This window comes from Nilaparvata lugens, chromosome 10 (assembly GCF_014356525.2).
Source record: "Nilaparvata lugens isolate BPH chromosome 10, ASM1435652v1, whole genome shotgun sequence".
In the NCBI taxonomy this organism is placed as follows: Eukaryota; Metazoa; Arthropoda; class Insecta; order Hemiptera; family Delphacidae; genus Nilaparvata; species Nilaparvata lugens.
Genome location: NC_052513.1, coordinates 23,970,025 through 23,985,064, shown reverse-complemented (window position 1 = coordinate 23,985,064; position 15,040 = coordinate 23,970,025). Strand labels below are relative to the sequence as shown.

The window sequence follows — 15,040 nt, the reverse complement described above, 5'->3', positions numbered from 1 at the left end:
GTAATATCTGAAACATGATATCTATGATTGTTCAAATCGCAATTTTATTGGCTTTTGATTGATAGGTTATTTTTTATAAAGCAGTTTTAGAAAAGTGTGTTACGAATCCATTATCACTAACAACGAATTTAAGTTATTTTGTGTAACATAAGAGTATTTTCTTTGTCTTTCGTATTCTCTCATCAAAATCTTTCATTTCTACATAGATGAGGCACCTGAAAAGATTTGTACAATATTAACAGAATTGGAATGTATTTGAGTTAAGAGTTAGATCCAATTTATCACAACCCTAGCAGCTAGCACCTCAAAGGTCAAATCGTCTGATGAACTTGAAGCAATGCTTTCATCTCTTATCTTTTCCTAGTGCATACTTCCTTATCATTTATTGACCATGTACATAAAATTCAATGGCATTGTAGAGAGCATTCAGTCTCAATTATTCATCATTAGTCTCATATTCTTATGTGGTCCTTGTCTTAGAGGAAGCTCATGAAAATGTGGAACACCAGCTTTGTGGTTTTTGTAACATTTACGATATTTTCTATCAGCAGTGTTTATTGTAAGGAACAATTTTCACAGGTGAGTTTTTATTAATAATAATTTTAATTAATGAAATATATGCTTTACAAATCAAGAATGATTTTCTTGTTCGATTAAGTTTAATTTTTTATTAGTTTTTTCTTTACTATACACCTATGCTTGATAAGAATAACTGGTTTCATGATCCCATCAACATTCAATAAATTCAATTTGAGTTTTTAGAATTGAGGTGGTCATTATTATAATTATCACATTGTAAAAGGCTAATAATAATTATTGTTAGCAATTATAATGCGATATTACATATTATATTGTCTTTGATTTTAGGCTTCATCCTCATTTTTTCTCATGTGTGTCACCTTTGACACTCATGAATAGCATAATAATGCATTTCTCACTCGTATTCAAGTAAGCCCAGTAATCTGATAATTTTTTGTTGCATACACTTTTAACTTATATTCAACAGTTAGGGTGATGTCACAGGTCACACCAAGCCAGACACGAACGGACAAAATGACGGCTCCGACTGAGTGAGATATTGGATATTTGTTTAATACATTTTACATTGAGAAGGCTTTAGCATAGGACTAGGTGGGACCATGGCACACCAGATATTTTGTGTATGCGAAGTACATTTTTTGTCCAATCGTGCCGTGTCGTTTGTCCTGCCTGGTGTGACTAATAGATCACCCTTATAAATAGTGTTATACGGTTTATTATGTTTTTTTGACAGATGCTACCAATCATCACTTTCTTGTTTAGGGCTTAATTGTAAGTTATTCACATAAAAATTAGAAATTAAAGTACCCTTTTTAACATATATTTTTATTGTTCATTTAATATTTTTCTTTATAAATATTAGAAAGGGTACTTTGATTTCAAATGCTATGTATTTATCAATCATTTTTACAATAGTTTATATGCTGATTCTACTTCTATATTATTGACTTTCCACTCTTGATAAAATATAAATGCAGTATGTATTGAATAAATATTCAATACATTATGCTCGATATACTCATATACAGTACTGTATATTGTTTTAATAAAATTCTTGATGGTTTGTTTATTCAGCAGGTGGCAGGTGATAAAGAGTTCAGCCTATCACAGGATGCGAAAAGTCTAAGAGATGCTATTGTAGGCCTGGGTACAGATGAGAACACCATTGTTTCCATACTCACCAATAGGACAAATGCCCAACGACAGAAAATTGCTCGTTTCTACCAGCAACAATTTGACAAGGTAGGTATGTTTCTTCTCTTAATTATCTCTTATAATAATTATTGTTCATCTGTTCATTATTTACGGTATATTACAAAGCAGTGTGAGAAAGTGTCCTCATAACTCTATAATTATTTATTTATCCACCTCTATTTCCTACATTGTAATTCCAATAAAAGATTATTTTGTGAATAATGCTAAGTCTTGTTCAGTCTAAAATTTGAATAATACAAACTTCCAATTTCTGCGTTATTACTTATATTTTAATAAAAAAGTTGAAAGTTTTTAATAAAAGGGTACAAGTTTTTGTATTGTTTTTATTAATTTGATTAAAGTAGCCCATATAAGTGAAGTGGTTTTACTTATATTTTGCCTACCTTACCACATCACATCAAATCCCAAATGTAATATTGCAGTTCATCAAAATAAAACTAGAACTTTATATATTTTCCACTAGTGTTTTTAACACAATAAATTAGATACACACAAAATTATAATTCGAATATCTCATCTCATTAATTTGTATTATTTCCTCACAATAAATGACGTTAAAAAAATATTATTGCAATTTCTCATTTTTGTATCATTTGCTTACAGAATTTAGTTAAAGACTTATCAAATGACCTTTCTGGAACTCTGAAGAGGATTGTGAAGGCCATGATGATGGAACCCACTGAGTTGCTGGCGAAATCTTTGCACGATTGCATCAACCGTATCTTGCCTGATGACAGTTGCGTCATCTCGATACTTTGCACAAGAACCAGATACGAGTTGATTCCAATCATCGACAAATATTTGTTTAGTGAGTCATTTTCATACCATTTGTCGGGTAGCCATCTAGTTGTCACCCCGACTACTTGACACCTGGTCATGTTGGCCATAGGCGACTACTTGTACCCTCGTAAAAATATGCCATTGCCGTCAAGTTGTCCCCCCGACTACTTGACACCTACTGGACCAAAGGTGCCAACTAGTCATGACCGTAAACGACAACATGACACCTCGCACCCTCGCGTCAGTGTGTCCCCTCGACTAGTTGACACCTCCTTAGAAAGGAGACAAGTAGACGGGGATGGCTCACGTCTACTTGTCCCCTAGAAACCGGTTTTAAGAGGGGACAAGTAGTCGGGGTGGCACATAGTCGCATACCCCCATTTGTCAGTAGGAAGGCCTAATTTGCTGAAGATTCACTGAAAAAGTATTTTTTCCCAAGTAGAAAATAATGTTTCCACTTAGGCAAAAATACCTCTATAATTCCTTTCATTCTCAGTCATCAAAGAATCAATCCTCCAATAATAAGAATATTAATATAATCCTTCATTATTCTCAGTTGTGCTGTATTCCTTGTACTTGTATAATATTTTGAACCAGTTCATATTTTCATTGTTTTCATCGCTTTATTTTTGTTAAAAGAATCAACGGAAATACAAATTACTATCAAAAGGTTATCAAGTAAATGACATCATTCTCTGTAGAGTTGTTGAGCCTTGACTTATGAATAGATTATAATTATTTTCTATTGAAATTTCCTCATAGAGAAGTTTCAATGATCATTATTTATTTATTTATTTATTCATAGACAATAGATGTCTACTTACATTGTTCTCGTGAGCAATGCATTATTTCTGTTGAATATTATTAGCTAATCTACATTTGATCTGAACGAATAAATAGAACTGAATAATTTGCTGAATTAGATTATATTATGTGCCTCATAATAATCATGCATTTGAAATATTATTGACATTGACGAGTTTAAGTATAGACATGGAGATTTCACAACAATGATTAGTTACACTATTATCTTACGTAGAATATAAAATAGTCACTAAATGACATGCTTCTGGATAACATAGTAATTATTTTAATCAATAATAGATTAAGAATTTAGATAGTTTTGTTCATTTTTTTATTCAATTATCAAATCTATTATTCTGAAACAACTATTTTACTTTCAAAGATTTGATTTTTATTTTTAATTTCAGTGTTCAATAAAACACTTTTAAGTGACATAGATGCCTCAACTGATGGAGAATACAAGGTTTTCATGAAAACGTTACTGACGGTAAGATTTACAATATAAATACTGATGTTTCAATAATTTCCAAGTTACTCTCAACTGCTTATCTTATGTACTAAAAATTAAATAATATTGATTGATTCTTTTGTTCATCTATTTTTATAATAATAAGAATCAATGAACAAAAATATTTGAAGAATATACTATCAATAGAATAAATAACATTTATAACTGAACGACATCCCAAACCATATAGACATACCAACAAATTTATTTGATCTTATAATGCTTAATAAACCTAATAATAGGTTTAATAAACCTTTACAAACAATATAATCCTATTGTTTGAAATTATTTTATTGGTCATAAAATAATTAGCCTACTTGCAACTCCATGTTTTACTAACCAATAAACAAGTAGAAAAATATTATTTTCGATCAACTTATTCTCCACAATGAGACATTTGTATTTGAGGAAAATCTTCACATCATAAAAAAATATAAATTTATATAATTGTTCGAGTTTTCATTTGAATTTGATTTTATTCATTCAATATTTCACTATTGATGGGGTATGTACAAACCAACTAATTTCTGATTTTGTTTTACAGCCTATGATGCGAGATGTAGGTCACGTAAACTCTACTGTGGTACAGCAAAAAGTGAAATTGATACCATCTAAACCAGGTAAGTCTCAATCCTTCATATAAGTGTTTTGATTTACACGCACTGTCTATAATCCTGTCGCTTTAGGAATCTTTATGAACTAATTTATTGATACACTTAATGCTTTACTATAACTTTATTCTTCAATATAAAAAGTGTCATCATACTATAAAATGATCATGATACATAGGAATTTGCATTAATTCCTATATCAAATGAAATAGTTCATGCTTACTGCTAAGGGGGAAACAGAGCGGTGAAGGTAGAGGTAGCTGAGAGTGTTGGAGATAATGCATATATTATATCAATTTTTCACTCTACCTTCGCCACTCCTGTATGCTCTGACACATTTGAATACTTGCATTACTTTTCAACACCTGTCTTAGTCGCTCCAAATATAAGTTTCGACCCTTACGAAAGCTACTTATGATCCCAGACCGAAACGATTGTATGAAATTGAGTTTTGTATACTAGTTTGATTAATCAGAAACGATATATATAATCTTGTTGAATCAATAACTGGAGCACAACTAAAAACTAGTTGGGCATGTCAACCATTAGAACATCTATCTCATGAATTCGCTAATACTGTAGCACCTCAACATTATAATAATACTAATATATTCAATTAAATGAGATTACAGAAAAAATGTTTTTTTTTTCTAATTTGCAGATGACTGTGACACAACCAAATCCAACAACCACGCCCTGTTGATGATGATGGCCAAGGATAGTTTTGAACAGATTCGTTTCATCATTTTCGAGCATGAAAGTAAACACAACACGTCCATATCTGAAGCAATCACGGCTAATTGCCAAGATGATACACTTGCTAAAGCTTATAAAACAATTAGTAAGTTGAGTCGTAACTTTACTGGCACTAAATAATTAGGTTAATGAAACATTTAATGAAACCTGCGGGAGAGGTTTGACTGAGTGGTTGCGCTGAATAAGCTATCGCTTAGATAAGTTTAGAATCATGCGCCCGGTACTCCCATTGGAAGGGTGACTGCTTGAGCTAACTCCTTTGAATATGATTCATGAGTTGTAAAATTTAAACCCGGTGGTTCGGAACCCACCTAAAACTGTAGGTCCATTCATCTCTCATTATCATCTGCCTCATTCCCCATGCACATACCTAGAGCTCATGTGGGCATCATCCTCAAAAAAAATCAAATAAGAAAAAAGTATTTTCCATCTTATTGTAGGTATTCAAAACATCTGCTATGTACTTATTGCATTTTGTTAATAATTTAATACAATTTTTTGAATAGATTACGCCAGAGTAATATGCTTGAATAGTTGAAATAATGTATACTATAATAAAGGGAAGAACTGGCTTATACATCGCATCATCACGTCTGAACTACTGGACTGATCAACTTGAAATTTCACATATAGATTCTTAATTTACCGAGGATGGTTATAGGCCATATTAATTTCTTGAAGATTTCAGTACGTCAAGTTTTCAGTTAGTCAAGTATTAAAATATAACCTTGCGGATCACGGGTTACCTGCTAGTCTTCTATAATTAATTCTTTGGAGATTGTTTTATTCCCCCCACAATAACCGGTTATGTTGATTTTGTAATTTAATCTTTGTTTAATTGTTCTCTTTTCAGGGTTTCTAAATAATGAGTATAATAAACTCAAATCAGCATAGGTGGATATTTAAAATAATTATATGATAATGTGATGAAATAATGTTGTTGGAGTGCATATTTTTTGGAGTTGCTAAATCCTTTCTCTTTTCCAGTAAACTATGCCAAGAATCCAGCAGCTTATTACGCTCAAATCATAAAGAAATCGACTGCAGGATTGGGTACAAACGATGATACGCTGATTAGAACGATAGTCAGTCGACAAGAAATCGATCTTGCTGAAATCAAGCAGGCCTACAAACAAATGTATCATACCACTTTAACCTCTGCAGTTGCTGTAAGTTTCACTTTCCATACAATCTTCATAGATCTTGTCAGTTAAGCTGCGTTTACACCAAAGTTATTACCAAAATTTTAATAACTTAATCCTTATAGATTCTATTAGATTGAACATAACTTATCATACACATGATGAACGCATATGTGTTTGTCTAGTTCCGTTCAATCTAATATAATCTATAAGGATTAAGAAACAAAATGTTAATAACTTTGGTGTAAACGCAGCTTAAATTACAGTAAGATAAATATATAGGATATAATTCAATAGAAACAATGCGCAGTTTCACAACGAACGTTACATTCTAGGAATAGATGCTATGAAAACAGAAAATTAGTGGAGTTAGCTACTGGTTATTAGTTCTTTATTCTTTATCTATTTGTACAAATAACACGAGGTTCCATTGTGAATTGACCAGAAAATCACTAATGTTCTACTTCTACATGAGCCGCATTTTTCAATGAATTCCTGCTCTGTTGGATAGCAATAGGTAGAATACTGTTGGTTCTTCTGGGAGCTTTCACTTATATTGATTCTGCCAATGTGTGGACACTCCCATAATAACGTATGGTAGATTCGCCATCAAATTGTATTTTTCGTTAGGGCTACTCTTGAATAGAAATGAATACACTTGATAATGGCATCATAGCCGAAACATGTTCTGAGTAAACCATTTTAAAAACGGGTGGTTAGATTTTTATTTCCAACGTATGGTATCATACGTAAAACACCTGTATTAGAGGTGGCTATGATGGTATTCTATTGCTGTTCTGCATTCATTGGAAGCCGGGCTTCAGGAAGCACAACGAATAATGTCAGTTTCCTTTGAGAAGGTGAAAATGTGAATTTAAAACACAATTTATTAGGATCAGTTTGCCAAGTGTTTGTGAAATAAAGTGTATATCATGAAATAAGGTATAGTTTTAAATTGAATTTACTTCTAACTGTCGAAATTTCTTATAAACATCTAAAATTAATCCCATTCAACCAATGCTGACAGATAAAAGTCAATTGTGCTTTTGATAGAACAATGACATGAACTAGATTGTCATTTTTTTACATTTGCTGACAACCGTTCTAAAGAATTCCGAAATCTTGAATAGTAATTAATTTAACCATTAATTCCACTGTACAAAAAAAAATATTTGGAAACTTGAGGAATCCCTTGTTTGAGTAATTATTAAAAATCAGGATGGTAGAAATAACAGTGAAAAATAGATTTATCAGTAGTGAGATTCATTTTTATATATACTGTTAGCATTAGTTGAATGGGACGCATCAATGTTATTTACAAGAAATTCTGACAGTGTAAAATGAATCTTATTCTATTGGTGCTGGAATTGCTCTCAATGCTCCAAGCCTCCATGTCGATCATGAAAACAGTTTTCTCTTCAGAGATTGATATCAAGCAATTAATATTGAGCAAATTATTTCAAGTATTATATTATAAAAATTAAATGTCTCTTGGATATGAAAGGAATCTACATCGTAACTCTCATATTATATTACAATATATTATGTAGGCTTCCTATTACGAAATATTATTGTGTCATTTATTGATCAGTTGATGATGTGCGTTTTGTGAAAATAAATGATATAGAATAAGGTTAATTATTTTCTTATTGTTACAGAGTGAAACTTCTGGATATTACAAGAAGACACTAATGGCTCTCATTGGACCTGAATAAGCAACTGAATCCAGCAATAACTTTACATATTATACACTTTGGATATTAAAATTATGTAGAAATCATTTAGATTTAAATAGTCGTTACAGTTTCAATTTGATAGTTATTGAATTCGAATTCGAGGCAATTTATAATGTCTCAAGTCGCCCTCACTTATCAAATGATGGGAAATGCTCTGAAAATGGTCGAAATAAAACGTACAGTGAGGTTTTGAAGACAGCAACCAAAAATATATCTGAGGGAAATAAAGATAGGAAAGGGAGAGTTCTGCTACTGACGTCCAGTCATGGACGTGATTGCAGTGATCTCCTTGATAAAAGATTGAAAAATAAATTTGATGTCCAATGTTTTTTCAAGCCAAGTGCATCAATTAATGCAGTTGTAGAGTCAGCTAGGGAACAAACTAAAGACTTTGATGAAAATGACTATCTAATTGTACTGGGTGGCTCAAATAATATAAATGAACCTAACTTGAATCATCTTCCTCAAGTAACAGAAAAAATCAAGGAAATTGTGCCACTCAGCAAAAAAACAAACTTAATAATAAGTACTATTCCTAATAGGTTTGATAGACCAGAATTAAATGAAGCAATCAATTCGACAAACAAATCAATCCATAATACAATCAACAGCCTAAAAAATAAGAATTCTAAACAACTGGGGATTTGTTTTCTAAATGAAAGGCTGAAAAGACATAACTTCACTAATCATGGGTTGCATCTAAATCGATCTGGCAAAGTAATCTTTTGTAATAGATTGGCAGAGCTGATTGAAAGCCGTTTGCAATCCTCTGGTTTAAAAACAGTCAAAAAAACAAATAACGATTTTTTAGTAAATTGGCTCAAAACAGGGAAAGGGAAATAGCTACAAATGCTAGAGATAGAGTAGCACAAGATGGTAAGGATTTTAGTATTTATCATCAAAATATTCAGTATCTTCGCAACAAAATTGACAGATTAGAAGTATTTCTTAAACAGGAGGATCCTGACATTGTTATTTTCACAGAGCATGGCTTAAAAATAAAGGAAATAAATCAAGTTAGGATTCCAGGCTATTCACTGAGATCAGAATTTTGTAGAATAGCTCATAGAAGTGGTGGTGTATGTATATTCACTAGCAATGCTAAACATACCCAAACTTATGAACTGGATTTTGTTAAGAGATTTTCTGTTGAGATGGATTTAGAGGTGACGGGACTAAGGTTAAAAATTGATGATCGATTTGAGGTAGCAGTGTTAGGTATCTATAGGTCACCAAATGGAGACTGGCAAAAATTTTGTGAGCTGCTCCATACACTTTTGGAAATTACAACCGCTCGTTTCACAAATGTTATAGTAGTAGGAGATTTCAATACCGATTTTGCCAGGCAGGATAAAATGACAGAGGATATTAGAGATATTATTAATATAAATAATTTAGAAATTAAGGTCCACGAATATACAAGAGTAACTCGAACTTCACAGACAATTATTGATAATATCCTCACAAATATAGAAGGTTGTAATGTCAGGTTAGGTAGCTCAGATCTATCAGATCATAACTATCAAATTTTAGATGTTAAGTTGCAGGGCCAGAATCCAAGCAGAAAAAAAACTTTTGTGAAAGAAATTCAGCAATATGAGCTAGGAAATATAAATTGTTTGAAGCAGGAACTGCTTCAAGAAAATTGGAGTAGTGTTTATAACAGTTGTAACCTAAATTACAAATATAAGCAATTCATTGATACTCTAAGATTTCACATTAGTGTATGCTGTCCAATAAAAAAAGTCAAAGTAAAAAGTAAATTAAACAAAGTAGATGAATGGATAACTGAAGATATTCTTACTCAAAGAAATATTGTTAGGGAAGCTTATGAGGAATTTAAATTAGTGAGGGATGTTCCGAGTGAAGTCAAATACAAATGTCTAAAGAAAAACTATGCAAAAGAAGTGAGGAAAGCTAAGTGTAAGAAAACAGCTGAAATATTAACAACTAGTACCAATTTTAACTCTGCTGTTTGGGAGGTAATTAATAGAAATAGGAGAGCAGCTCAAAAAGATACAGTTACTAATGTCCCTAGGATAATCGATGAACATGGAAATTATATGGATGATAGTATAGACATTTGTAACTTTTTCAATAAGTATTATCAACAGGTTGCATATAATCTCCAAAAGTCACTGAACACTAATACTTATAATACAACTACATTAAATGCTGAGCCAATTGAAAAGGTATTTAAATTTCATCCATTATCAAGAGATGAGTTGTCAAGAATAATAAAAAATTTGAATAACAAAAAAACAGTAGGATTGGATGGGGTCTCAAGCAAAATTTTAAAAGAATGTGAAAATGAATTACTGGACCCTTTATTGCATCTCCTTAATACTTCACTAGAGCAGGGTATTTTCCCTGATGATCTGAAACAAGGAAAAATTTTGCCAATTTTCAAGAGCGGTGATTCTGAAAGAGTTGAAAATTATAGACCCATTAGTATTCTAAATGTAATAAGTAAAATTTTTGAAAGAGTAGTTTTAAATAGGCTATTGATGCACCTGGAAGAAATTAATTTCATATGTGATGAACAGCATGGGTTCCAGAAAGGGAAATCTACTAAGACTGCAATAGTATCCCTTGTTGAAAGACTAATAGATATAATAGATTCAGGTGAGAAGGCAGCCGCAATATTTCTTGATTTATCCAAAGCTTTTGATTGTGTGAACCATAGAATATTATTGGAAATACTAAAAACTGTAGGTGTGAATGGTATAGAACTAAAATGGTTTGAATCATATCTCATAGGTAGAAACCAGTGTGTTGAGCTTACCAAGGTGGATGGGAATGAAATAGTAAAAATTAAATCTCAAAAACTGGAGGTCCAGGCTGGAGTACCTCAAGGCTCAATTCTGGGTCCCTTACTGTTTCTGTTGTATGTGAACCAATTACCAAAAGAGTTAAAAGATCACAGAGCTCTGTTGTTTGCTGATGACACATCGCTTATCTTTAACAATTATTTATTAGATAGTCTAGAAATAAATGCTTTTACTGGAGTACAGTCAATTGTCCAATTCTTGGAGCAAAGGCAATTAACAATAAATAGTAAGAAATGTCAATTCCTACAATTCAAAAGTAAATATAATTCAGTAGAGGATAGAGAAAAAAATGTGTTTGTAGAGGAAAATGAATTAGACCAAGAAGAGAAAGTAGCATTCTTGGGAATTTTATTGGACAGGAAATTAACATGGCATCCTTACATTGAGAGGATATGTAATAAGATATCATCTGGGGTATTTGTCCTGCGGCAGCTTGCTAGGCTGAATGATAAAAAACTACTGTTAACTGCTTACCATGGACTTATACCATGTACTATCTCATATTAGGTATGCTATATGGGGTAATTCATCTCAACAAAATATGGACAGGGTGTTTAAGATTCAAAAGAAGGCACTCAGATGTATAGAGAAAGTGAATAGGTTAGACTCTTGTAGGCCTTTATTTAAAAAGCTTGGTCTATTAACTGTGCCATCTTTGTATGTATATGAAGTTGTAATGCATGTGAAAACGAGTGGTGTGATCCAGAATTCAGATGTTCATGAGTATAATACGCGAAACAGAGCAGATTATCATATAATGGGTCACAATAGTAGGTTATTTGAACAAAAACCAGATTATATTGGTAGGAAATTTTATAACAAGCTACCTCAAATCTTGAAAAGTAATGATGATTTGAAGATTTTCAAAAAACAAATTAAAAAATATTTAGTTGATAGAGCTTTTTATAGTGTACAAGAATTCCTTTCAAACCTAAGCTAGGTTGAACTACTTAGTGTTAGAATTATTATGTAATAACATGACTTGTCTTATACTCCATGACTGGAGTCTTTAGGACGTAATCTAAAAAAAAAAAAAAAAAAAAAACTTTGTTTTTCAAATTTCATGTCCAATACCTATGATGTTTGCTCATAATATTGATATTTTAGCGTCATCAACTTCTGTTCATTTAACTTACCTATCTCTAAAATTCTATTCTAAATTCTATCTCTAAAATTATTGTTATCTGTAAATAAATATTGTTAGACGTAATTATGTCAATTATGAGATAACTGATAGATATGATAAAAAAATATTGTTTTGACCTGTTTTCGAACTTTTTGACTGAAAATATCTTTGCAACCTAAAGGATTACTTACTATTCCAACTAATTAATAGAATATTAATAGAATATACCATATATCATCCATGTACTAAAACAGATTTCCAGAGAGCAATTAGTCACGGATAGCTGTACCTCGTAGGCCCCCGTTATAAACATAAAATGTGTATAATTTAAAATATAATATAATAATCATAATATCATTATGATTATATATAGTTGCATAGAATAAGACTAACTTTTAGGACATGTGGAGAGAAGGGAGGACGATATGTGGGAAAAAAGGTCAACCATTTTGATGTCAAAGGCTCTAGGAAGAAATCGGGAAGGTTGTATCGCCCAAGATCTTGTAGATAATCTACTTAATAAGTAATTTACTTACTTTATGCTTATAGCTTTAACCCTGGAGTGGAATAGAAGGGACTAACACCAAACAAAACCCACCAAGATTCATAGAAGCGACTGCTGACCCGAAACCTGAGTGGAAAAGGAAAAAGGCTCAGAGGAAGAAGAAGAAGAGAGCATGAGGATTGTCTTATGAATCAGATTAAATTAAAATCGAGAATAGTCGTGGTTAAGAAGTTCAAGGCATTAATGCCAATAAGTGCTGCTCAGTGTAAAGTACTACACAAAAGATTCCACAGCGGGATATGGCATGTTTGAGGTGGGGTTTTCTAGTGCGGTCGCAGAAAAATAATATTGCAATTTTATTCAAAAATCCAACACTCTGCCTTTTGATATGGTGTCTCTTGAGAGTTCTTAAATCTCGGTCCAGGGATCAAGTTGAAGTTTTTTGAAATTTAATGCAAACCTTATCTTTTTTCTGTGACTGCTAAACTTCCGGTGGGTTCGTTAAATCTTTAAAAGCACAAAGGTGGAAAATCTATAATATTAAACGAGCAATTTCTGTTTATATGTCTCTATGTCAACGGATCTCGAAAACGGCTCTAACGATTCTCAGGAAATTTTGAACAAAGTAGCCTAGGTTTATGGTATAGAGCACACAAATGAATTCACTCCACTCACATCCAACATAGAATAGAGCCATTGGCCACCACTGTGTACGTCGTCGAGAGCAAGAATAGATTGCATATCTCTCTTCCAGGGCATTAACTCCTCCTTTTGTTTGATTATAATAAACTATAATCTCTGGTTTCCCCGTTTCAATGTCGATGCACCTATCATGATGCATAGATGATAGTAGGATAACCGCTTTTGATTTTTTAGGTACATAAGATACGTCTTTGTCATGTCTTTTGTAAATGCATAAATTGATGAACAAACTTCTCTTGTTCTCAGTGGCAGTAGCTCTTTTGGAGTTTCCTTTTTATTTTTTTCTCAATGTACCAACATATGTCAGTCCTTTTTCTTTCAGGCAATTCACCAATTCCTCTGAGCTGAACCAATTATCAGCTGTGATGTTTCGATTAGAATTTTTGATTGGTTCAGCCAGTCTAATCACAGCCTGGGTTGGCTTCAGTAACTTCTTTTCAGTTGCCGTTAGTAGATTTTGGCCACCATCACAATTCTTTCCTGTGTAAACATAGGCATTCTGCAGGTAACCAGTTCAAGCATCAATCATACACATCACCTTGATTCCATATTTACAAGGCTTATTAGGAAGGTACATCTTAAATCTACATCTACCTCTGAAAGCTACAAGCTTTCAAATCTACATCGATACACGGTGTAATATATTTAAATTTGGATGGATAAATAAAAATCCCTAGTTGAAAGATTTATAGGTCTAAGTGAAGTAATAGGCTAATATCGCCAAAGATGATAACGTTAAAGATTAGATAATATCAGACATCCTGGCTAAATTGTACAACAGCCTAATAGAAATACAAATAATTTTTGCTACCGGTATAATATTATATAAAATATTGAAAATTTCAGGTTAGGCATAAAACATCTACTGATCGGCGACCTAATGATTGACCGAGTCGCACAACGTAGAATCTGACCAAACACCTTGGCAGAAATTTATTGTGGCAAAACAGTATGCAACTTGAGGAACTAAACGTTACACATGGCTAATTGTTTTAATTTAGGAATCAATCTACAACCTTTATAAAATTACTTGGCATGTAAAAGGCATATTAAAAAACCCCAACAAAAATAATTAAATGTATTAAGGAAGTAGGAGGTTACTGGGCGCATGAATACTGTAATAATTTGCATGCACCAATCAAATAGTGGCAATTGATAGGCGGCAATAGTGAGCCAGTTCAAATATATTTGTATATATTTCTACAAATGATAAAAATTTGTAAATTATTGTTGTACAGTTTATATTTTGTATACGGCCCGAAGGCAAAGAAATTATGAAAGATGTAACATAAGTAATAATTTAATAGTTTGGTACGATCTATTTGAGCCTTGTATGGCGGAGGAACAGAATATTTAAATTTTATGTAAATTTGGAAATCTGAAATGAAAATTGTAAAAATGAGAGAGGAGAACCACCACTCGCCTGCCAACTACCACCATGAGAGGTCACCAAAAATTTTAGAGCGCAATACCTTACTGTACCTTTTAATAATTTAAAGTTAAATTGAATTACTAAATTTTCTCATAAGACTTTGTGATGCTAATGTAAAGCAAAAGTCATTTTTGAATAATTTAATAACCCCTTGGAAGAGACGACTCCGGCTACAATAATCCAGGACCAACAGGAGTTTGGGTCGACACCAGCAGCTCATAGAAAATTCTGGCACATGAGTGAAAAATATTGAAATATTGAAATCGTGATAGGGCGCCCTCAGTGCTTCGAAATTAAATAATAATCAAAGCTGGCTCGTTGGAAGGGTTTTTTATAAATTAAGAATTTGGTA

At 32.3% G+C, this 15,040-nt stretch overlaps 1 protein-coding gene across 2 annotated transcripts; it reads left to right on the top strand.

Annotated features, from left to right (window-relative positions):
- The first annotated feature begins 306 nt into the window (after positions 1 to 306).
- Positions 307 to 8,166, top strand: LOC111055747 (annexin B10). 2 transcript variants are annotated; one of them, XM_022343020.2, is made up of 8 exons: positions 307 to 579; positions 1,615 to 1,782; positions 2,359 to 2,563; positions 3,747 to 3,826; positions 4,392 to 4,467; positions 5,120 to 5,299; positions 6,202 to 6,383; positions 8,015 to 8,166. In XM_022343020.2, exons 1-8 carry the CDS (start codon positions 490 to 492, stop codon positions 8,069 to 8,071), a joined length of 1,038 nt encoding a protein of 345 aa, XP_022198712.2. In that variant the 5' UTR covers positions 307 to 489; the 3' UTR covers positions 8,072 to 8,166. The 2 variants fall into 2 exon arrangements, with proteins under 2 accessions (XP_022198712.2, XP_039292947.1); XM_039437013.1 differs by having other exon boundaries at positions 374 to 579; positions 1,618 to 1,782.
- Positions 8,167 to 15,040: the final 6,874 nt, after the last annotated feature.